Below are 25480 nucleotides of genomic sequence, written 5' to 3' on the forward strand. Positions count from 1 at the left end.
AAAACCACACGCACACAAAAAACACCCCAAAAGCACACACACACAAAAAACCCACACAAACAAACAAACCCCACCAAAACAAACCAAAAATATTTGATTTTTTACAGTGCTTGATTTTACGAGATACTGAAAAAACACAGTTATAGCTAGTAAAGCACTATAAGCTTGTGAACCCTCATGCTGATTTATTATGTTTTTCCAAGCATTTCTCTGAAGTACAGGGAAGAATCACATTTCTGCCCTGTTTTAGACTCTGGACTGATGTTGGTCAGATTTCTGACACGCAACTGTTTACATATTCTGGGAGTCAGTACTTTGCTGTATTAAGGCCAGAAAACTTAAAAGAAAAGATCCTGTTTTCACTCTCCAATATTAACGATAGAAGAGTTATTGTGAAAGTAGTATATAGTCAGTGCCCAAATACAATTTTGAGTGGAAAAAAGATTGTTAAGACAGCTTAGATATTTTTATTCTCGATCCCCTTTGTGCATATGTTGTGACTTGATGACATCATGACAAGTCTTCTACTGCATACCAATAAAACAATAATGCAAAGAATTAATTATTTCTGTTGCCACAGAATGGGTTATAGCTTCATAATATTAAGTATTGTAATAGCACTCAACAAAAAAGCAATTTCTTTCCCAAATAAAAGAACTAAACCCATGAAATTATCCCTGAAGGTTTGCACAAGGGACAATATGTTTTCCTCACTTCTCATGTGGTTTTCTTGTTTTCACAGTTTTCTGTGCTCCGAAATCCACTTGTCAAAAATGGCAGTGCTGATGTTTAGAAATGACTTTTTAAAAAAAACATACTGGTTTTTGTTTTTCAAACAGACTACATTGCACCACACACATTTACAATACCTAAGTTCTCTGTATTTCACCTAATACTGTAGGTACTGAATAGTCTTCACTATCGACACAAAGTTCACTACCAACCACAAATTCTAATGGTTGTTTTTCACTCTTTCCCACAAGTGTCCCAACCCTGATATTAGCATCCTCTTGCATGGCTCCTAGACACCCTGTAACCATCTCTGCACATCATACCTTAGCTAGACACATTCTAAGAAGACCTGAGAGGTAAGTATCAGTAACATGGCAATGCTTTTGGTTTGGGGGGGCATTCATTTTTATTTTTTTTTAGTCTAGCCTACAAAGATATGCAGGCTTTAGCCTGGGCTACATAAAAAAGTATTGGTAGCAGGTCAAAGGAGGTGATTCTCCCCCTCTACTCTGCTCTCATGAGACCCCCACTTGAAGTCTCACATCCAGTTCTGGGGCTCCCAGCACAAGAAAGACATGGACCTGTTAGAGTGGGTCCAGAGGAGGACCGCAAAAATGTTCAGAGGGCTGGAACACCTCTCGTGAGAGGAGAGGCTGAAAGAGTTTGCATTGTTCAGCCTAGAGATGAGAAGGCTCTGGGGAGACCTTATTGCAGGCTTTCAGTAAGAGGCCTTAGAAGAAAGAATGGAAAGAGACTTTTTACCAAGGGCTGTGGTGACAGAACAAGGAGCAATGGTTTTAAATTGAAAGAGGATAGATTTGATATGAGGAAGATATATTTTATGATGGTCGTGGTGAGACACTGGAACAGCTTGCTCAGAGAAGTTGTCGATGCCCCTTCATTGAACATATGCAAGGCCAGGTTGGACAGGGCTTTGAGCAATCTGGTCTAGCACAAGACATCCCTGCCTGTGTTGGTGGGATTGGACTGGATGATCCTTGAACATCTTTTCCAATCCAAACCATTCTGTGATTCTATGATCAGTGAAGGATTAAAAAATGTAGGTAGCAGTTCCCTGGCACTGTTACTCTATTAGCCATTTAATAATCAGTTGCTCCAGAGGCAACTGCATACCAAACTGTACAGGTCAGCCATCAACCATAGGCTTTACATTGCCGCAGTGAAAATAAAACCGAGAACTATGACTATAAACAGATAGGAAACAAATAGCACAAATTCAATCTGAAAAACAGAGTAACATGCAAACACGTACCAGGCATGAAAGAATACACAGATCAGAGATGAAGAAAAATACTTAATGCCCAGAAAGAGATCTACCAAGCTGAAGCAAATGTGGCTGGATATCCATATATTTGGAGTAGAATTGAAGGAATAAGAAGCCACAGAAGCACGTGCTAACCTGTAAATGGAAAAAAAAAAAAAAAAAAAAAGGAAATACTAGTCTCAGCAGATTATTAGAGAATGTACAAAGGAGAAGAGTAAGAAGAATAGAAGGGAAATCAGGAATGACAAATTGAAAGTTGAAATTGAAGCTGTTGCTAGAGTGGAAATCCATGATGACTAAATTTTTGTGTGAAAATTGCTACCAGAGAATGGATCAAAAGCAATAACAGAAAAATAGTCACAAGTGGGTATTAGAGGTATTATAAATATCTTAGAGAAGTTCTCGATAAATTTGGAGCTGCTTCAACACCAGATTTTAATGAAAGCTGTGTATCTGACCAACTAAACACTAACGAACTCTTACTGGTATGTCAGCACGCATTGAAAATTAGGTCCTGAACAAGTAGCCAAGTGAACAATCAAATCAAGGCAGAAGGCTAACAACACTTGACAATAATAAACCTGGTTCAATAAGGGTGAAAACAACTGCAGAAAATCTGAAATCATAGTTAGAATATCAAACAGGGTGAGCCTTCCGATAGACTGAGAGCTGTCTGCAGCACGATGCCTCACAGCATGAGGACAGCTGTACCAGAGATCAGGTCAGTTGTCCAGCTCACTGCCTCTTGTGTGTCCCAGTGGCCTGCTGCCACATCACCGGTGACAACGAAACAGGCATGCAGTGGGAGCTCCCAGACTCTTGGCAGTATATCACAGGTGGGAGATTATAACTTCATTGTTATGCTAATAACCCTTAACAGACTTCGCTTTCAATAATTTGCCAAGTTATTTATTGATCCCATTCATACTTCCTTGTACCTAAAACATCCCTCAGCAATGAATTGCACAATAGGCCATCCTAAAATAGCATTTCCTTTTGTTTTGATCATGTTGCCTGATAATTTCACAGAGTACCTCTCATTCTCCGTATTCAGAGAGATCATTAATCATTCTCTACACTGCTTTTCCATGACACTGTTGATTTTATGTTTCTCTGTCACATCTCAACCATTTCTCTTTCTAAGAGGAACACTTTTTACTCAAGTATTCCAGAAAGGGTCAAACATTTCTACTTCCATTTATTTTAAGCTTAATGTTCCTAACATAAGAGCAAATACACAGTTACTTTCACTTGTTCTCTTAGGATATATAGAACAAAAAGTACAAACTCTTCAGAACCAGTTTCCTTCTAACAACAATGCAAATGGTAAGGATAAGTCCTCGATATGTGTGCTGATATGCAACTGTGATAGACTGAAACATGGTCTCCTCACATTGCTTTTCACACTAGGAAATAATACGTCTCTTTGGTAAAACAAAAAGGTATGCACACTCTTCCAGCAAAGCCACATGCAAGAAGCAGAATATAGCTAAGTTTGCTCAGCTGCATTTTCTGGAGTACACCAGTGTAAGCCCAGAGTTTCAACCTGATGCTTATCAGTTAACAATTAGAGAAGACTGAAAAACTCACACACTCTAAGACAATCAATGCAAAAGTGTTTATATTACGAACCCCAATGAATATTTCCCTCAAAGATGCTGTGAAATGTGATATGAGATCTAGAACCTGTAATTTCTATAGTTCTGATGCTTGTTATGTAGGAAATTAAATTTTAAACTTGCTTACTTCGAAGACATTATAGCTGATGAGGAAGCCTAGCAAGTCATTATCTTTTCTTAAATTGATACAAAGGGTATTTAGTCTACTATAACAAATCTGGCTATACTATTAATGTATGAAATATAAATATCACCACTAGAGATGCATTAAATAAAACATTAAGTTCTGAAACCTCACAATTTGCCGTAGTACAGGCTTTTTGTTTGAAACAGAACTCAAATCTACATTAAAAGTAGTTTCCAAACTAGAATTATACCAAAGAGCTCATTTGCCACTAGAACCCTGAGTTTTTCATTACATAAATGGCTGGGGCTGGAGGAAGTGGCGGCACGCGGTGTTGATCAATCTGCACTCTTCTCAGAAAAGTAATTGCAGCAAATAGCTAGAACTGCAGAAATGTCTGAAGAGTGAGCTTAGTGATCCTGTTTCACTTATTGTAAAGCAGATTATCAAAATCTCCAAAGAAGAATGACTATCTCTTAGCCTTGCTTGTCTCTCTTTTTAGATGAATAGTAAAAGCATGGATGCAAATAATGTATGATTACTACACAATGTATGTTTACTATGTAAACTAAATATGTATGTTTACACTACACTAGACAAACACAGACACCAAACCGATTTTATGTCAAGGGCATACCAAAACCATTATACATGAAGTAGCTGGGTACAATTAAGGAAAACCTAATACAATCCTATAATCAAGGTTGAAAATACAAGTGTAACTGTGTGCCTCCACAAGTATGGCTAAAAGATAAGAGTAACTTAAAACAAAGTGTGTTTGGAGTGAGCTAATTTGCCTTTGAATTTGAAAAATCTTTGTAAGAAAAGGTACAGTATGCCTTATATCTCCATACAGAAATGCAATGCTGAAAAATGAAGATTTAAATAAATGTTTTAAAAGACAAGACAATGATGTTAATCTAGTGTCTCAGAAATGAAGAATACTTCCTTTAGATCCTTCTGTCTCTAGACAAATTCTGCTGCTAAAAATGAATCACTTCTCGAGTGAGCACCATTCAAGAAGTATATCTGAGAACTGGTGAGTTGGACCTAATTGTAATTATCACTTCACCTTTCCCTTTTGAACAGACATACAACTGATGTTATCTTTGATGATATTGTCATGTATCACAAATAAATATTATTAGTGCTGTGACTAACTTAGAAAATAATTTCAGAATTAATTTTCTCTTTCATCCAAAGTACTGTGAAACATATTAATTTTATTAAGGGTTTCTTTTGGAGCGACCCAAAACTTCCTCTTCAACAGACAACAAAGAGCTGTTAGGGGTAAAACTCCCAAGGTGGTTGTTGGTCTAAGTTGGGACTGATTATTGTTGTAGTGTTTCACTTGGTGAATATCCTGCTGTAGCAAAGTAAAACAAAAGTTTCCTTCCTTTCCTGAAGGCTGGCTTTCATTTCTTCCTGTCTGCAATGGTAAGGGGAACCTAGCAATTCTCAACGATGTTTCCTGCTGCCTGATCTAAAAATGATGCTCAGTGACTCTAACAGGGAATGTCTCCTGGTTCAGCATTGGGTGGCTACAACATCAGATGCTCTGAGCTGAGGAACTTAAAACAGATATGGCATGTGGGAATCCCTAGGGGTTCTAGAATTTATGACAATAACAACAAAAAGTAAGCTGTCACTACAGTCATATTGAACATTTCTACCTTGTGGATGCTGCAAGACATCTCACATCGTACTATTTAACACCACATGAGGCAAAAGGTTTTTCCAAGACCCTTAATTATTTTTATATACATTGGCAGGCCACAGTAACATACCAACATCAAAGTCCTTTATGTGAGAATGTTTGAAATAGGACTGGTCAGTGCTTACGCTTTGATAGCTCAGCCTGAGTAAGAGACTGAGCTATTCAGAACAAAAAAGAATGAAAAGATACATATCACATTTTACTTTAACAAAACAGAAGTCCACTTCACGACAGAACGTATTTTTTCCTCAAACTGAAAAAAGCTTTTGAATATACAAAGATGTCTTGTTTTAAATCATGAGCAACACATGGTGCAACCACGATATCTGAAAACAGGCTATTAGAGTGTCAAAGGTACAAATAACAATGTACACATCAAAGAGAAAGATTCCGCTTGTGAGTCAGCTGTTTACCTTCCTGTGTTTGATCATATTCCAGACCATTATACCTGGTTTAAAATGCTGCTCAGGAGCTTGAAAAATCTAATTTAAAACATTATCAATATATTCAGGTATACATGTTTCAGAATCGGATACTTAAAATGCAAGAGAAATTACACTGAGAAGAACATAGAAATAGTACAACAGATGTGAAAAACAGTATCGAGAGAAAGAAAGTTGGCTTGTGTTTGTAGAACATAGGGCTATTCTATATTCACAGCAAATACGACATTCTGATTTTCAGTCAATATTCTATTACTTTCTAAGCTAATAACTAATTGATAAAATTATTGCAGTGGATTTGGTTGTTTGCTTTTCTTAACCACTTGTAAAATAGGAAAATAACAAATACATTTTATGGCTACTTAATTGCAATTTTATTATGCATATAAACTTCCATAAGATAGTATTTTTAAATAATTTTTCATCATTTATTTTCCCCTGATTTTGGTCCCTGTTTTTCACACTTAAAGAGAGCAAGTTTATAGTTGAAGGAACATGTAAGGGTTTATATATGATACTCAAAATATTATTTTTTAGTAATTATGCTCAAGATAACATTAACAATTCTTCATCTACTTAAATGGTGTATTTGCATTTTGAAGTTTCATAACAGGGAACTTAAAAAGTCTAGACTGATCGTTATAAAATCATCACAGAATATCAGACTCCTTTATATATTACTCATGCTTTGGAGTATCAAAGATCTATTACCATTTTTGTCTACAGAGATATATATACATATTGCAGATGGGCAAAAAAGCTAACTGTCTTGGGGTGAAAGTATCTTTTTTTTTTAAATAATGTTGTTTGGAATATAGCAAAGTTGCCCTAGATGTCGTATGATGGACATGGCAGATATGGGAGTTAGATCATGACTAAAAAGAGCCTACATTGCCCAAAAGGATTGAGATACAGAACTTTACCATTGTTCACATATCACCATTTCCTTTTTCTGTATCTGCAGAAATTTGAATGAATAGAGCAAGCTAAGACAGCTATATTTATTTAAGTTGTGAAAATAAAATTTTTGCACTTTCTTCTAAGCAGAACCTATTTCAGGTATTACAGTTGTTCAAGGAAGATAAAAACAAACACTATTCATCATCAAAGTAAGTAGGCCACCATGGACACATTGTTATTTTACTACCTTTTCAAATGTATTTTTAAGGAAAAGATGTGTAAGTAAACTTCTCAGGGAGATTAAAATAAATGTAGATCAACTAAAGAGAAAAGTAAATTCAACAGCCTATTATTTTTCATTTTGAAACAAGTGTCACATATAGTAAAAATGTCTATTTTGAAAATTAATATAGCCTTAACCTGAACTTTTTACAAAACCAAACAACTATAATTTCTTACAGATTATTAAATCCTTTGCAGATTTTTGTTTCACACCAGTTCTGAATTCAAACGGAAACTCTCGACCACTAAAGCCACAACATTTTTGTCAGCTTGTCATCATTATTTGAGAGATATCCCTAATTTTGTCTCAGAAAACTGCATTCCTGTAATTTAAAAAAGTTACATCCAGCTATTCCTGTTACGCTCTCTGATGTCACATTTAACACTCTGATGTAAAACATCTAATGGAACAGTAACAGACTTCAGACATTTTGATGGCAGCTACAACAGTAGTTTTCTAAGAAATTTAAGATTCTGACATGTAGTGGGAGGTGGTGTGAGCAAAGGAAGACTTCATGTGCTGAACTCCTTGGATTTCTGCCAGCGCATTCAATTAAAGGTCCTACAGTTTCATATCTCTAGAGTTCTAGACTTTAAAAAGAGAATCTGGCTTTCCAGATGTCCTTAAGTATCTTTCTGTATGGCTTTAAATTTTTGGCTGAGAACACCTCTTTGTGTATATGCACAATTGTTTATATGCTCTCAAAGTTAGATTCCCATGCTAGTAAATAAATTGAAAATGTAAATTTGAGGTGTTTACTTTTCATAGTGATTATTTCTTTGAAAGTAGTAAATAAATAACAGACTTAAATAGGGAGAGAAGAGAAAGAGGGGGTACCAGCTGAAGGTCTCTGTTAAAAAGACTTAGGCCACCTTTGCTCTTGGAGTCTAAAGTTTTCTATTCACTGGAACCTCTGAAAAATCTAAACAGCTGATAAGATGCTCTGGCTAGAGACAGAGAAGGAGATTAGGATGTCAAGACATGTATTTTGATAAGAATATTAGCAAAAAGTTTTATCTTATTTTTCAGACTTTCAAGGTGTGGGGGGTGGGAAGCACATTCTCAAGTGAATCTAAACATTTCCTTTTAAGCATGGAAATGACCAACAAGACTGTATGTGGTGTGGAAACACTGAACCATTAACTTTATAAAGCTTGAAAAACAAAAATAGCATCTACTTTAAATACCTTATGTCCCTATTCAAAACATTATAATCATGCGTTTTAGAAGGAAAATTAGATTTCACAAAAAATAAATACTTCAGACACATTTCCACACAAAAAAAAACAAACACAACAAAACCAAATCACCAACAATAAAACCGCACAAAAAAACCCCAACCACAACTTCCAAATGTATTTTGAAGTCAATTTGATCAGACAGTTACAAATAGCTTAGAAACTGCATAGTCATTTATATACTTGAAGTGTTTTACAAGACAACAAATAAGCACTAGACTAGAAGGATCATACCTGAAATGGTTTAGAGCTTCTGATGTGAAGTGTCTGTCTGATCCATCTGTTTCCTTGATTTCCAAACTTGTACCACAACAGCCATCCATTTATGTTACTCACACTTCTCTGCAAGACTGACAGCTTGTAAACTTGCTTTCCAAACATATGATAATGAAAGTTGAAAATGCAGGTTTCATTGCCAGGAGGGTTGAAAATAGGACTAAGCAAAATTGCTTTATCTTGGAATTGGTGTGGCTTGGAGGATTCTACGTAGAGGTAGTGTCCCCTGGCTGTGCCTGTAGTGTGATCCTTCAATGGGCCGGTATTAACTGTGGGGGTTGGACCCTCTATCCTGATCCAGTCTAAGTCATCCTCAACATCCTGCTCCCAATTGCACAGCCCATTTTCAAAGTTACATTGTAGCTCAGGGTCTGGAATGTAAACAGAACAGACTGTTAAGTGAAAAAGTGAAAGCAGCATCAAAAGGTGACTGGGCTTCAACACACTTTCATTAAATGTCTAACACAATGAAAAAAAAAAATCATTGTCTCCTTGTACAGATTCACCTCTGAAGAATGAAAGTACACTGGACAAAAACAAAACAATAAATCCTTCACTTAATTACCTCCTCTTTCAATATATATCTGGTAAATGGTAAAAAAATAATTTATTGAATAAACAGAACTGTGAATAACATTTAATTATTTATATCACTAAATTTATGTATTTTTATAATTTAAGCATGCAAAGTTCTTAAACTGAAATTTGACTGAGTAAATATTTAAAACTGAAGATAATTGCATGAAATACACAACAGGATATAATCTTGTATATATGTGTAGTAAGTGACCTAATATGTTTTTGCATGACAGAAATAGTTCTAAAATTGTGTTGTGTTTTAAATCTTTATTATCCTCATTAATAGTATTTTGATCACTTTATCAAAGCTAAATTAAAGACAGGCATTTATAACAGAACTGCACTTTATTATTTGACACCAGACAAAATATTTGACACAAGACAGAATATACAAAATATATATATTTTTAAAAAAAAAAAAAGTTTATCAGATGTGGAGAACTTGCATTTCATCATTGTATCTGCTTTTTATAAAGAGTAACTGACATATTAGCCACTTTTTTTTTTTAATTAAGCTGTTATTTTTTGTGAAGTTTTAAACTGCAAGTCAAATAGCACCTTCTTACCATAGACATTGAAATGGGTTATAAAGAAGACATGTTTTAAAAGTGTGAAAACTGAGATAGGCTGGAAAGCATTACTTTCTTTTAAATTCAGATCAGTTTTAAGTTGATATTCAGTAAATGTCATTGTAGGCTTGTATCCCCTCAAGCATGGAAGGCGTCCGCTGTTTCTCAAACTCATTGTGATTTGCATGATTTAGTTACCTCAGGATATGGTAAAGCAACTGCTAGTTAATTTTATTTCATATGAATGTTCTTGAGTTCTTAAAATTGATGAATGCATGCTTCGAGGAAAAAATCATCAATGGAACTCTTTGGCACTGCAAGGTGAATCTCTAAAATATGACCAACTCATAGCTTTTCTCAGCTCTTATAAGATCTCTCTTTGAAAGGGGCAATCATGCACAGCATGATTAATATCTTCTAGTACAGATATTTTAATGTTTTTGAGGTAGAAAGACTTGTATGTCACAAAAAGAGATAGGACATACACTCCTCTCAGTCCATATACATCCTCCACTGTACTTCCATCAGTGCAATCAAAGACAGCATGTTAACCCAAATCAACTGGCAAAATGAGAATTCTCTCTTCTAAAATAAACTCATAATGCATGTGTGTGCTTTAAAAAAGTTAAAGAAGTACAACTTATATTAATAAAGGAGGTTGCATTACATTTACCTGCAGTTGTAACTTATCATATGCATTTAGATTAAAAATTTTCAGTTTGTTTCATCAGTAACTACATTCAGTTAAAACGTCAGCCGCTGTGACATTGATAGGCTGTAACAGTAATGTGCTTCTTTACTCTAAGGATGAATTTGGCAAGTAAATTTTTGTTTTATGTGAAGTAAGTAATAATGGAAAATACTTACTACAGTTCTCTTCATCCGATCCATCCCCACAGTCATCCACAAGATCACAGACCAGTAAACTGTCAATACAAGCTTTTGTGTCTCTGCACCAGAAATGATTAGGACCTTCACAACTTAATGCTCGAGGTGGAAGAGCACAGTTTTCAAACATAATATCATCAATCGCTGAGATACCATCAAAAAAACCCAGACTGATTTTAACAAGTGATAATTGGAAAGGATGTGGAAGGCGTCCAAGCTGAATGACTGCCTTCAACCACTGATTTCCCTCGTTGTAATATGCCCTCCAAAGGACAGTAGGATCTTCCAGCCCATCCACAATCAAATGCATCTCTGCTGCTCCAACTGACTGTCCGTAGTTGTAATACCTAAAATCATAACAAAACAGTTAAGGGTGCAAATGATGAGAACGGATCACATCAAGTATAATGACCAATATATTTTCTATCATAGCTCCATGAAATGGTTCATTTAAATTTAACTCACAACTTAAGAGATGCATTTGCTTTCACATTAAGTAATAAACACCACTAACTCAGATGCATAGTATGTTTTTTTTATAAATTTAATTCAATACAAAATTGCAAAGTTTCAAGATGGAAAGCCAGAACACTTAACTGAATGAAAATCACAAGTTCTATCGATGTTGGTTATTCCTAACATGATGCATTTTTACAGCATTCTTGGAGGATCGCAAAGCATTTAAAAGTCATATATACATAGGAGACAGTCATACAACAAAATTGGGAAGAGAACCAACAAGCTGTAATTTCCAGAGCTATACTCCAAGTTCGAGTCTTGAGTCTTTAATAAAAAGGTATTACCCTCTTCCTATGGTAAATGCATTTCACATTACTCAGAAAAACTGCACTTAATACTATCAAAGTCAGGCTTTTATTTTAACAGTAGCACCACTTTTGATCTTAGTGGATGGATTATCACCTCTTACTTTTTCTGTCCCTCTTTGACAAGACTGCACAGAGACTGAGACAAGACAATAACTGAAAGGGTTTTGCTATATATGTGAAAAAAAATCTTGAAAGCAAAGCTCCTGTTCTTTCACTGGAACTTTTACATAAAGATGATATGATCTAATTTTGGATAAGTGACTCAAGCAGCTACAGGATTTTGGATGGATTATTGTTCTTGGGCAAAAGTCTATAACATTTTCAAATTATTTTAACCAAACTAGAAATTTTAGCAAAATGATTGTGGTATTTGTCTACATATATGCAGACACAATCCTTTACAATAATTATGATCAAAACCTGGCAACAAAGTCATCCCATGTTCTCCAAGTGCTTCAGCTTATTTCTGCTTATTGTTCACAATGAAGACTATATGATTAAAGAATAAAAAAAAAAATAAACACTGAAGAAGCAGGTGTGTCTATTGCAAACTATAATCTAAATTTCAGTCCAAGAGAAGCAATGTGAGATGATCCATGAATTTTAAATCCAAATTATTTCATACCAAAAGGACAATGTGCAATTTGATCCAGCTTGCCTGAACTTCGGGCTTCCTAGCCCAGCTACTTGTGAAATGCTGCTGCTGTTTTCCAGAATGAACATAAAATGACCTGTGGAAATAAAACAGAACACAATTTTTCAGGCTGAAGAAAGAAAGTTTTTAAAGGTATTTAAAGCCTTCACGGCCTCCATTTTAAAACTGATTAAAGAAGAGGTGTATCTATGCCACTTCTTTGTTTCTAAACCTGGCTTGTCTTACCTTCAGATGTGTTGTAGGTGTGATCCCACAGAGGAGCTTGCTTCTGAAAATCAGGGACAAGAGCACTACTGGAACTTCTCACCCAGTCAAATCCATCTGCACCTGCAGTTTCAATCCAACCACAGTTATCTCTTTCAAAGTCACATACAGCAGCTGAAATGGGGGAAGAGACATTACTTTACTAAAGAAGATTTGCAGTATGAAAAGGAAATAAAATGTTTCTAATATGTCACTGATAATCTAGAAAAAAGTCTAGGAAAAGGGTGCGTGGAGACAGAGTACAAGATGGGAGAATATTAGTTTCGTAACAGTTGGGTAAAACAGCAGTCTTACTGGAACAACCAAACCATAGTTTTGTGCAATGTATTCAGTAAAACAAGCCCTTCCCTCAAAAGGCACAGCAGTCAAAGCACACAAAGCAGGTGTGGAGGCAATGACAACAGGCTCACCATCCTCACGTTACAGAAGAGGAACACAGACATGCAAAGCAGTAACAAGCCTTCTGCAAGATGTTTTAGGGAATCAGTGTTGGAGCTAGAAATCAATTCCTTATCTCCTGAATCCCAGCAAGTATGCTAATGATAGCAAATCCCCTTCTCTAGTTGTAATAGGGGCCAAGTTAAATACCAGGCATTACTGAAACACTCTGAAACACAAATGACCGCAGTTAAAAATATTTGAAAAACATATTCAGCTGCGTTCTTCAATTCTTCATTTAAAAGAGCAGTGATATTTTAGAAAATGTATATACACAAAATAAAGGAAAGAAAGGAGTGGAAAGGTGTCATGTATGAATGAATATAATTTAACAAATATTTATTGTGTTAAAATGAAGAAATACAAGGTTTCCCTCTTCTGCACTTAAAAAAAATCCTCATTAAATCATAAAATGATATTTTTGAGTTCTGCAATTATAACAGACTTTTAATAGAAAACATTAAGAAAATTATTTCAATATTTTTAAGCAATTATTGATTAATATATGTAGATTAAGTAAACAAATATTCAGACATGATTGTCAAGATTCTACTCTAATTTTGCCATGTCTTATCACAATTTCTGGTAGCCATGTCATTATGGTAGAGAAAAGATACATTTCAGAATCAAATGAAGGCTTTCTTTTTTTCTTTCCATTCTTCTTTAAGAACTGTATCACATTAAGTTATTAATCATTAGTTATAAAGAATGAAAAAGTCATTAACCAGTTAAGTTAGTAGTATTGTTGGTTAAGACTTCTAAAAAGACATGATTCTGTGAATTATTAAGCAAAGCACACAGAAATGCACAGTTATTTGTGTTGCTTAAAAAAAAATCATTTCACAAATATGGAATGCCAATTAACATTTACAAGATCAAGGAAAATATGAGTTTGCTATACGTATGGTATATGTGCATCAGAAATGTCAGTGATAAAATTATGGACACCAAGTGTGACAAAAGAGAAGGAAGAACATTTTTATAGGATGTATTGATCAAAAAAAATGAAGATAAAATTATTTACAAACATTCAAGGACCTAGACATGATAGAAAAGATTAAGAAACCACTGGCCAAACACAATGATAAGGGAATATCGAGAGTTATTTCTGACTAGTTTTTTGCTCGATAGAAGACGCTGTCTCATATTCCCTGGAGAAAAGCAACAGAGAACATAACAAACCTTGGACACAGATGGTTACGCCAAAAGAGGCAATTAAACAAGATAAAACTGTGAAGTCTGAGCCCAGACTTCTTGCCTCTATAACTTTTAACAGAGACAAAACATAAAAGAAGGGATGCATCAGACCACACATTTAACTTTAGTATAGGTGAATACATTGAGAGAAAATAACCCTGATATCTGCAACTACATCTTAAACCAACTATTTAACATCTAGAAAAAATACAAGGATAGAGCAAGGTGGTAGAGGCTGGGTGAAATACACTTTGATCTTGATGCTGCACTTCAATTACCTAACTGTTCCATGACCTCTTTGACTGGCACTTCTGTTTCAGACTGAAGTGTCCTGAAATAAAACGTAAGGCTTAGGTGCCTCTGTAGTTTCTCTCACAGTGAACACATGTAAACTAATCTGCCTTCTCTCCTAGCACTTTATTTTCTGCCTTTCCTTTATTTCTTGTTTTCTTACATGCTCTCTTTAACCATCAAGCAGCCATATAGACTCTGCCAGGCTTTCTGTTCCTCATGTGTTTGAGTAATATATTGTTAGTTATCCTTAAAACTTTTTGTGTCATCCTTACTGTGTCAGGTACTTGGCAAAGTCCACTAGACTGTTCCTTCCACATAATTGCACGGAAAAGTTCCAGTTTTATTGATCTAAACAAAAGTAAGATCTGAGGGTCATTATTCAGGCATGTTATTATTTACCCTGTAATTCTCTACCACTGGATTTCATGCAATATTTGTTGTTATGGTGCACAGTGCATAATTTGCAACAAAATAGATAGGAGTAACAAGAAGATATACTGATTTGGCCCCAAAATATTACATAGACATGTGTTGGCAGGAGTAGAAAAGTCAGATTCGTGACTTCAGGGTTCTGTAGAAATTCTGAAATTTTGTGCAGTCTCCAGCAGAAAAATGTTCTTGCCCTTTCCTCAATAGTCTTCATTGGCACAACCTATTGCCCCTTTTACCTATTCTGCTCTTCTTTGACCCCTCATCTCAGTCCAGCTTTCACTGGAAATCCTCATTGTCTTTCCTCATCCAGACCTTGTCTCTTTGCCTGGCCTTTTTCCCAGACATCATCTTGCTCTAGGTCCTTTCATGGTCTCAGTTCTCTGCTACTTAAAGCCACTATTTCTACTTATCCCTTCCAAAGCACCACTGCTCTCCATCCATTTTCCTCATTCCTACTCTTCCCTTGGTTTATTCCTTCTTACCAAACTTTTTATTTTTCATTGTCATTCTCCTTCCTGACACTGTCTCTTTGACTATCTGGTCTCAATCCTTGCCATACAGCAGCCTGGGTCTTTTCTGCCCCAGCTCCCTTCAGTCCCCTGGTTATACTTGTCTCCCACATCAGCAAGCTCAGGCAATGCAGACTCTGCAGCCATTCCCTGTTCTTCACAGACAAAGGTTGTTTCCTCTCACTGTAGATGGCTCTTTAGTCCCAACTCTCCCCCATTTAGCATCCACAAACTGATCTTAATGGAGTTGTCTATGCAATTTCAGTCTCAGGAACCTTCTTCAGTTTAGAAGCTAACAATCTTTTCACTCCTTGAACTGGAGTCCATCACTGTGAGCTGGCTGTTGTTCCTGCCCTCACCTTTAAAAATAACTGATAAGTCTGGTTGAAGTGGAGTAGCAAGCATATAAGGCACACATTTTGGTATGCAGGATTTTGACTCCAAAAATGAAATTTTGGAAGAGTTGCCTTATAAGCAGAGCAGAGTTTTTATGATTTGGCAAGATTAGTGATGGGTAATAAGGGGAATGTTTCTTACAATACTAGGGAAATTATTGTTACTTACATAAAGATAGACATTAATAACAGAATGATGTTTAAAGTTAAACAATTATGCCACAGAAGTGGTTTTTAAGAGGGAACACATGCATAATTCTCTTTATTTGCTTTCTGAGTCAATTTAAGCTACTTAAAACTCTATGCTAACATACAGATTATGTCCAATTTATGAACTACTTAATTTAAGAGTAGCCTGAGCATGCTTATGCTGCACTAGATTGTATGACATAGAGATTATCATGAAATGCATATCTCATTTATAAAGGCGAAAATACAAAACAATATTATATGTATGTTTTGTTTTTTATCCAAATGTAAATTATTTTATATGTATTTTATATACAAAACCATATTTTGTTTCTGATAATCCACATCATAAGTAGACAGGAAAAAAACAAACAAACCAACAAATAAACACAACCAAGCAACAAACAAAAACAAACAAAAGCATGGGGAATGAACTGCTAAAGGTCAAACAGAATACCAGGAATACATTCATGTTACCAGATTACTTTCCAACCTGATCCTATTCCCTACACTACCATCATGGTTCTTAGGTTGGAAAAGCGGCATTTAGACTTCACCAAATGCCTAGGATGTAGACCTTAGAAATTATACTGTACATTAATCTTCCAGAGCACAAATACATAATGTGATATGCATGTTAGGTCACTGCTATAAATCTGACGCTAGATAAAGGCAGCCGCTTTTCTCTTCTGCTTTAATGCATGGAAGTTATAGATTTACAGCCATACTAAATTGTTCAGCTGTAGAAGAAAAGCTGTGAACTAACAGTCAGTAGTAGTGGCACTGAAGAAAGAGAACTTTTAATAGCTTATATTTTTCTCAACAGGACATATATTTTTCGTAAAATGCAACTAGGAATCTTGAAGAAAGAATAATGTCATCATGTGTCAGGATCAACAACATAAATGTGGACCTAAGACCAAAGAGGATGTCAGTGGAACAAATTTACTGACCCTCCTGTATATGAAGAGAAGTGAGAAAGATAGTGTCCTCCAAGAAGTGGGAAACCTACACTGAAATAAGAAAGACACTCTGAGAAGTGAGGATTTTGAGTGAATTCTTTCAGTCCTGACAGAAAAAACTCATTTGAGAGAGAATAAAAATCAAGAGATGACTCAAGAGATGATCCTGTGAGATAAGCAAATTGCATGGAGTCTCTGCTTGTTTAGTGTACTTGGTGGACCAAAGCATCTAAGTAAATCATGTCACTGGAACATAAAATAGAAAGATTTAAATGAAAAATATTTAGAAAGATATTTTAAGTCCACATAATATCCTTGCCTGCTTCTCATACTGAGATGAAAAATTTAAATTAACAAGGTTAAGGAGCATACAATCACCAGCAGACGGAACATCATGGGAAAAAGGTGTTAATATTGATGAAAGGAATAAGATAGTTGCAGGTGGTAAAGTCAACAAAACATCTGTGCTTACCCAAGCTAAGAAATTAGGAAAAGTGACTGAGAAAAATGTAATGTTTACATACAATTGCATGAATTTATATAATAAAATGTAAAAAGTAATGGTACAAGGATGGATTTAACAGCAGTTTCATCACATTTCTGCCATCCTGTCATGACTGGAATACTGTGATGGTTATTAAAAAAGAAGTAAACACAAAGATGGTGAAATACCATTTATGGAAGATTAATAAGAGATATTCTAGTGCCGCATGCTACCAGACTAACATGGTGAAAGGTAAATTTATTGCTTAGCAATACTCAACATGCCAAATTACTTGCAGAGACATTTGTGTACCTGCATTCTGCTTCCCACACTACAAGCAGCAGTGCTAACACACATTGAGCCTACTCAGCAGTACAACGATTTATAAGTAAGCAATATATTTTGAGCAAAGATCACCATAAATACACTTATAACAACTCCATAGTTTAACCTTTGGCATAGACTTGTTCATGTATAGTCTGGACAAGTGAGACAGGTACAGCAAAATTTTCTTCAGTCATATAATTAAAGAAGAAGAAAAGGCATTGCCATATGGAAAGCTTGCGAGTAAGGATATCTAGGACACCTAACTGGACATTTGTCTTCACTTTTAGATACAATGTCAAAATGGAAATGCAGGCTGAATACCTCAAAGGGTGTTTTGAAATATAAATTATCATATTTGCAGTGAACACAATCCATTTTAGTATTCTTGATTAAAAGTTACCAGTTAACTCTTATCCCAGAGCAGTGAAAGAGACGCTGCATGCAACTAAATCTGTTTAGAATGTTTTTAATTAGACTATTGATTTGGTCAGAGAACAAAATCCCACTACTTGAGCATAGGAAGGCTAACAAGAGAGCAATCCAGATTATCAGAACCCAATACTACTTGGGATGCATAAGCACATTTTGAAGAAAAGTACAAAATCCATGAAGCGAATCAAAATGCAAAAGAGTGTAATAAGAGTTTAAATATGAGTAATGTGAGCAGGGTGGGAGTAAAGCAGTAAACCTCTTCTCAGTGGGGTCAAGCAAAATGAGAGGCACTACTTGTTGCACTGTAAGGGTGATTTAACACTGAAACAGGTTGCCCTGAGCAGCTGCATAACCTCGATTCTCAGAGATATTCAGAACCCAACTGTGTAAGGTCCTGGGCATCCTGCTTCAGTGTACACTGCTTTGAGCAGAGGAGTAAAATGGATGGTCCTCAGAGGTCCCTGACAACCTCATCTATTCTATAGTAACAGCAGAATTTTTCTGCTATCTTTCATCTGTCCCATAAGAGGAAAGATATTCTACCTAGGGAACCTTTAATAGTTATCTCTGGTCTTAGCTAATCAAAAACTTATCTAGTAAAAGATAACTCAGTTTCCTAACTTCAAGTTCTGTATAGTTGGAATACAAAACATTCTAAATAACTAAAACACTGGACACCAGTGCTTTAGCCAAGAAAGACTGGATGTTGAAAGTGTAGAGAAATTGCATGAATACTAATGGAAGCTGTCATTATTCTTTTTATCAGCTGAAAGTTAAATGGATTTTTGTTTATCTGAGCAACGCCTCTCAAATTTCCTAATAAAAACTATAGAACATGAACATGGATTTTGTATTGTATTAGCACCTGTGAAGAAGTTTAGTCTTCGTGATACATAACATAGTACAGTCAGAATATACTATAAGTATCTTGTCTACTGCATTTTAAGTAATTCTTTCTATTAAATAATTAATCAAAGGCCTTTTTTTCTGGTTTTGATGCTAAGAGGGAAGTAGTTGCTATAGAAAATAAAAAGGGGGAAAATCAGAATAGAATCAAAATGAAATAACTATTTCTCAAGAACTTTTGCTTTTAATCAAATTACATTTCTGAAGTCAAGAAAGCCTGGGAAATAGGATCAAAACAATGTAGTCATAGGAGCCTAAAACCAGATTTTTTTAAATTTTCACTTACGGCACATGGCTTCGTCACGGTTATTTGAACAGTCAAGTGTAAAATCACAAAATTTCTCAAATGAAATACATTGTCCATTCCCACACGAAAAATACCCCAGTGGACAGTAAAAAGATGAATAATTAGCATCAGCAAATTCTGTTTTCCCTTAAAAATCAGAAAAGAGAATATAAGTAAAAACACACACATATATAAAATTCTAAGATACGCTTTTTGTCTTTGAATATAGTAATGCACACAATATCTGGAACATAGTATCACCTATGAAGTGAGCCAGATTATATCACAACTGATAAGAAACACAGCTGATATTAATGTCTGATACTCTTACACTATATATTATTCTCCACAATATTCAAACATTTGTGTGAAAAATTATCAAAACCCCCTTGTAGTTAAAGGGGCAGGCTGCAGCTGGGGGCGAGGTGCTGTGTACAGCAGTCTGCTGTTTACCCCAGAGTCAGGAGCGGTTCTCAGGAGAGCTTTCTGCTGTAATGGTTGTTTCTCTGCATTCCGCTCACAATGAATGTTCCAAGAAGCCAAAAGTTTGATGTAGTGTAAACATGACGATCTTGTGCAAACTAGCTTGCACCCCAAACTACACATTAGAAAACACTTCATATTTCAACAAACGAGGGAAATAAAGCTGAGAAATACTGGTTTTACTTCACTAGATTTCTGTAAAGGTAGCAACTGAGAGGAATGACACACTTTTCAACTTTTTTGTTTAACATTATTTATTTAGATAGTCATACTGCTATCTAGACAGAACTTTTTTTAGATAAAAAACTCCCTTCTGAAAGTAATACCCTTGTGACTGATGGGTAAACAAGGGAGTTTTAGGGGAAAATAATTGAAGAAAATCAATGTTTCTTCACATAACCAGCTACCATCACTCAGACTGTATACAGGGATCAGAGAAGTCTTAAAAACATGACACTGAAGTTTTCTATCATGCCTTTAAATTTTCCAGTAAAGAAGAAATTCAGATATCTGCTGGGTATAACCCATCAGTATTACCGCTGGATGCATACGTGTCCATGCCATTTCAGAAAAGTCATTAATAGTCAAGAGGACCAGAAACAGTAGTCAGAAGGTTACAGTTATTCTATGTTTCCATCTGTTTACACTTCAAGATTACAGAGTGTGAGTAAACAGACAAGTTCGGTGGGAACTTACTCTTTGTTAGGTATTTGTCAGTAATTATGGGTGCACTCTCTTGCCTTAAAGATAATGAGGTGGCATTTGGTGGAAGATGTACGATGCTTTGCTTCTATCTCTGTATCCAAGTGCGAATGTGAGCAGGTACTACATGGTAAGTAGTATCTAAAAACTCCCACCACAGCATACTTCCCAGAACCAGTGCAAATTACTTATAGCAGCCAGTACATAACACAAGGCCAGAGTTCTCATTACAGATGGTGTCTAACAGCAGACGGACTTTTTCCTCAGATTATCCCCTACATTTTTACAGGTGTCCCCTGAAGTTGTCAGCCTAATCACAGTCACACATAACAGGCATTGGGAAAAATGTATTGGAAACCATAGAACTTGCCTTCACTTTTCTGACTGGCACCTGGAAGAGGTTTATTCACGACTCCACATTCCTTTGTTATACTGATGTCATCAACAGCAACAGTAGCATTTGCTGTAAGAACAGTAGCTTGTAAAATAATCTGTAAAGACAAATAAATAAATTAGTTCATTAAAGGTGACATGATAAAAAGACACACACATGTAGATGTATATACTCCTTTATAATTTACCCCATCTACTCAGGAAGTAAATATTGTCTACAAGCAACTTGGAATACTAGACAGCAAAAACTGTCATTAAGATTTGATCAAAGTTGGAAATTCACTCCTCAACTGTCAAAGTCACAACTAACTTCACTTATGTGAAGTTATGCAACCCAGGTGACCTTGCTTCAATCTGCACTGGTAAAAACCATCATTACTTGAATGAATCATCTTCCTGCTGGAACCATTAAAAGTCACACACCTTTTTATATTAATTATTCAAGGTTACCAAATGTGATGGTTTACACCACCATTTAATTATTTTCATGTATATTATGCTTTGGGAAGTCAACAACATGTGGTGCTACTTGACTTTTATTACCAAAAGGTGATTCTAATGCATACAATACTGAAACAATGGCAGTGTTCTTTAATAGGCACATCTATTTAAAAAGCTAAATGAAATTATTTTTATAATGAGCATTAAATAAGTTCTCTTTTTGTAGTTATAATGAAAGAAAATTAGTTCTACAGGTCATATGAAAGCAGCTTTTTGAAACTAATGTAAATGTAATTTTTAATTACCTGAAAAGGTAATTCCTCAGCTGCACTTTCTACAGGTATATTCACTTTTGTCCACTGCATCTCAGGCAATCCTGAAATGTCATGCAATTTTTCCAAACTTCCATCCAGTGCAGTTCTCTTAAAGACAGAAAGCTGTGAATCCTGAGATAACCGGTACCAAAACCTTACCTGTTGAAAGAGTTTTTAATGAAACACATTAAAAACAACATCATTGATCTGCAGTACATTCAGTACCAACTCATATATGTACATTATAATGTAGAATGACATGACAGGTCTCAAAACAGCCTGGGTGTAAAAGACATACGTGAAACTATGGCATGCTGAGGAGTAGTATTATGACCAAAGATAAAACCAAGATTAAAAGTAAAGCTTATTTTTAAAACTTATTTTTAACTCATGCCTATCAACTGATGAAGACCAGGTGATATGACCCCCTCTTAACTCTTTTTAGTTTAGTAATCTCAAAGATTATTTTTCTTTCCAAATGATGAATATAGGACAGCTTCATAAATATTTTAATCTTAGAAGGGCAACAGTCAAGGTGCTTTTATGAAAGAAACCTTATGGTCTTCTATATCCACAATCAACACATGTGAAAATTATCTGAAAACAGATGCTTAAAATAACCTATTGCTCTGCTGAAACAAGTGAAGTGACCTATAAGAAGAAAAAATATGACTGCAGGAGAATGAGGATAGAAAACCTGTTTGCCAAGCAGAAAAGACCAGAAAACTGAGAATCCCAGTCCACTATGCCTCAACTGGCAATACAGAGTAAACCTGATGCATTTAATATTTTTTTTTAATATAAATACTACACAGGCAAAAAAATCAACCGAGAACTGCAGGGAAGAAACAAGATTTTCAAACACTTTTTTTTTTTTCCTTCCCCTTGAGTCTTTCCTCCTTCTTCACATAGTGAAATACTAAAATTTCTTCAATTGCAGACTCCTTACTTCCCTGCAAAATCCTTAATAATACTTGAATCTTCATGAAGGCAAAACAAGAGCTGTAAAAATAGCTCTTCCCACTCAGTTGTCTGCACATCTTCATATGATCTTACACTGTGAATCTTGGATCACCACACTACAGAGAGAAGGTTTCCTTTTATTTTTTCATATTACCTCATCTTTTAAACAGAGTTAAAGAATACAGGCCATTTTGAGCTAGCAACCAAATGAAACATATGTATTTTTTTGCAAGACAATAACAAATAAGTCAAAACTCATCTTTAACCTCAAGACAAACACAGATGCATGTGTTAGCCAGCTTTTCAATTAGACATGAAACAATTCAAATATTTTATTTGAGCAAGACAGCTGACACAATAGGTTCTACGGGTCATGGAAAAGCGTTGGCTTGGACAAGCGTACTCTGAGCTGGGTAAAGAACTGGCTGGAGGGCCGGGCCCAGAGAGTGCTGGTGAATGGGGCTGCAGCTAGCTGGTGGTCAGTCACTAGTGGTGTTCCCCAGGGGTCAGTGTTGGGTCCAGTCCTGTTTAACATCTTTACTGACAATTTAGACGAGGGGATTGAGACCATCATCAGCAAATTTGCTGATGACACCAAGTTGGGAGGGAGTGTTGACCTGCTGGAAGGCAGGAGGGCTCTGCAGAGGGATCTGGATAGACTGGAAAAATGGGTTGATTCCAATGGGATGAAGTTTAATAAGGCCAAGTACCGGGTGCTGCACTTTGGTCACAACAACCCCCTGCAGCGCTACAGGCTGGGCGCAGAGTGGCTGGAGAGCAGTCAGACAGAAAGGGTCCTGGGGGTACTAATTGACAGGAAGCTCAACATGAGCCAACAGTGTGCCCAGGTGGCCAAGAAGGCCAATGGTATCCTGCCCTGTATCAAAACTAGCGTGGTCAGCAGGACAAGGGAAGTGATCCTTCCCCTGTACTCTGCATTGGTGAGGCCACATCTGGAGTATCATATTCAGTTCTGGGTCCCTCAGTTCAGGAAAGACATTGAAGTGCTGGAGCGGGTCCAGAGAAGAGCAACAAGACTGGTGAATGGACTTGAACATAAGACCTATGGGGAGAGGCTGAGGAAGCTGGGGTTGTTTAGTCTGGAGAAGAGGAGGCTTAGAGGTGACCTCACCACTCTCTATAACTACCTGAAGGTAAGTTATAGCCAGGTGGGGATTGGTCTTTTCTCCCAGGCAGTTAGCAATAGGACAAGGGGGCATGGGCTTAAACTCTGCCAGGGGAAATTTAGGCTGGGTATTAGAAAGAAATTCTTTACAGAGAGAGTGGTCAGGCATTGGAATGGCCTGCCTAGGGAGGTGGTGGACTCGCCGTCCCTGGAGGTTTTTAAACTGAGATTGGACATGGCACCTAGTGCCATGATCTAGTAAATGGCCTGGAGTTGGACCAAGGGTTGGACTCAATGATCTCTGAGGTCTTTTCCAACCCAGTTGATTCTGTGATTATATTAGGGACTGTAACAGGCAAAACAGCTTCAGAATGGTGATGTAATTGTCAGTCAATTTAATTTATTGTGAATTAGCATAAACTTCTAATCACTGGTTGTCCTACTGAGAGAAAACAAACAAACAAACAAAAAACAAACAAAAAAAAACCCACACACAAACAAACAAAAAAAACCACACAAAATAGCCCAACCAAACAAACAACATCAACCACCACCACACTCATAAAAACACACTTAAACACAAACTTGACCAAAATGTTCTCCCACCGCTTCCCCAGTCCAGTTTACATCAAACACTTAGCCTGCCACCTTCCTAATCTTAATTTTTCTAATTTTTGCTGCAGGTTACACTCAGTCTGGCCCAATTCCTTTGGTGAGGCAACAGGTTGAGCAGGAGTTTGGGCATGTGAGTAACAGTTTCTTTCTGGTGCTCCCTCTATGTTGCCCTACTCTGCTCATTGTTTCTTACTCTTCTTCCTCTTCTTCCCCTGCTTCAGCTCAGGGCTTTTACAGGCCACAGTCCCTCTGGGTTGGTCACCGTTCCTTGGGGGTGTCCCTGTCCCACCATAGGTCCCCCACAGGTGCAGTTCTCTCAGAGCCATACCTATGAGCATGGACCACCTCCTCCTGTGGGCACATCTCCAGCTGTGTCCCAGCCAATGTCCCCTTCCACACCTCTCCTCATTTGTCCTCAGGAGATTTTTTTTTTCTTAAGGGAAGTAGTAGTTTACAAGCAACCAAACCCTGAGAGGAGTCTTTCCTTCAATAAATTATCACTTTAGTATCTCCGTTAAAAGTATAGACCCTTAGCATGCCAAAGAAGAGGAAGAACAGGACTGACGAATTTACATTAAAATCACTGACCGATAAAATCATCATGCATATGGATTCACTACCTTTCACTTCTGACTCTGAATTTAGTCCATAAAATTGGCAAATACACCAAAGATGAAACATCGCTATGTATAAAGGGTTTCTTTTTGCTTGTGTTACATAGAGGTTTTTTTACAACTCACTTTTTTATGTCTTCTGGCTTCATGGGTGGTGGACTTGCTCTCTCCATTTCTCATACTGTCCCTTTTTCTTCCCACTCACTAAATATTGCATTGTATACCATAATCTCAAGATTTATTAGTAAATTGAAATACTTTCATGTAACATTTTTCCCCCACCAGAAAGTTTAAGGGATACAAAGCAGAAGGTATACAAACACTTTTCAAAATCAGCTGTTTGAAGAACTGTACCCTAAACAATCTAGACCTAAGATTTATATTTATAAAACAGTTTTTTAAACAAATCTCTGTTTTCATTGCATAAGAAATAAAATTACCGTCCCTCTCTACAATGACTACTGAGTCTATTAACGAGTCATAAACAGAGCTAGGACTAGAAATTTGCTTGCACAACTCCAAAACCTTGAGCTAAATGAAGATGTTTCTTAGCTGACATCTACAGAAAAGACTCAGCTA

At 36.3% G+C, this 25480-nt stretch overlaps 1 protein-coding gene across 1 annotated transcript in view; it reads right to left on the bottom strand.

Annotated features, from left to right (window-relative positions):
• MALRD1 (MAM and LDL receptor class A domain containing 1) overlaps positions 1-25480 on the bottom strand; it is a 255324-nt gene that overhangs the window by 185395 nt on the left and 44449 nt on the right. The window contains exons 12-18 of the mRNA XM_013370091.3: positions 21575-21742; positions 20806-20926; positions 19251-19397; positions 12361-12513; positions 12106-12211; positions 10633-11000; positions 8576-8988 (exon numbers count right to left, since the gene is read on the bottom strand). Of these exons, the coding sequence (XP_013225545.2) occupies positions 8576-8988; positions 10633-11000; positions 12106-12211; positions 12361-12513; positions 19251-19397; positions 20806-20926; positions 21575-21742 (1476 nt within the window). The remainder of the gene's footprint in view (positions 1-8575; positions 8989-10632; positions 11001-12105; positions 12212-12360; positions 12514-19250; positions 19398-20805; positions 20927-21574; positions 21743-25480) is intronic.

The sequence above is a fragment of the Columba livia genome, chromosome 2, assembly GCF_036013475.1.
Source record: "Columba livia isolate bColLiv1 breed racing homer chromosome 2, bColLiv1.pat.W.v2, whole genome shotgun sequence".
NCBI lineage: Eukaryota > Metazoa > Chordata > Aves > Columbiformes > Columbidae > Columba > Columba livia.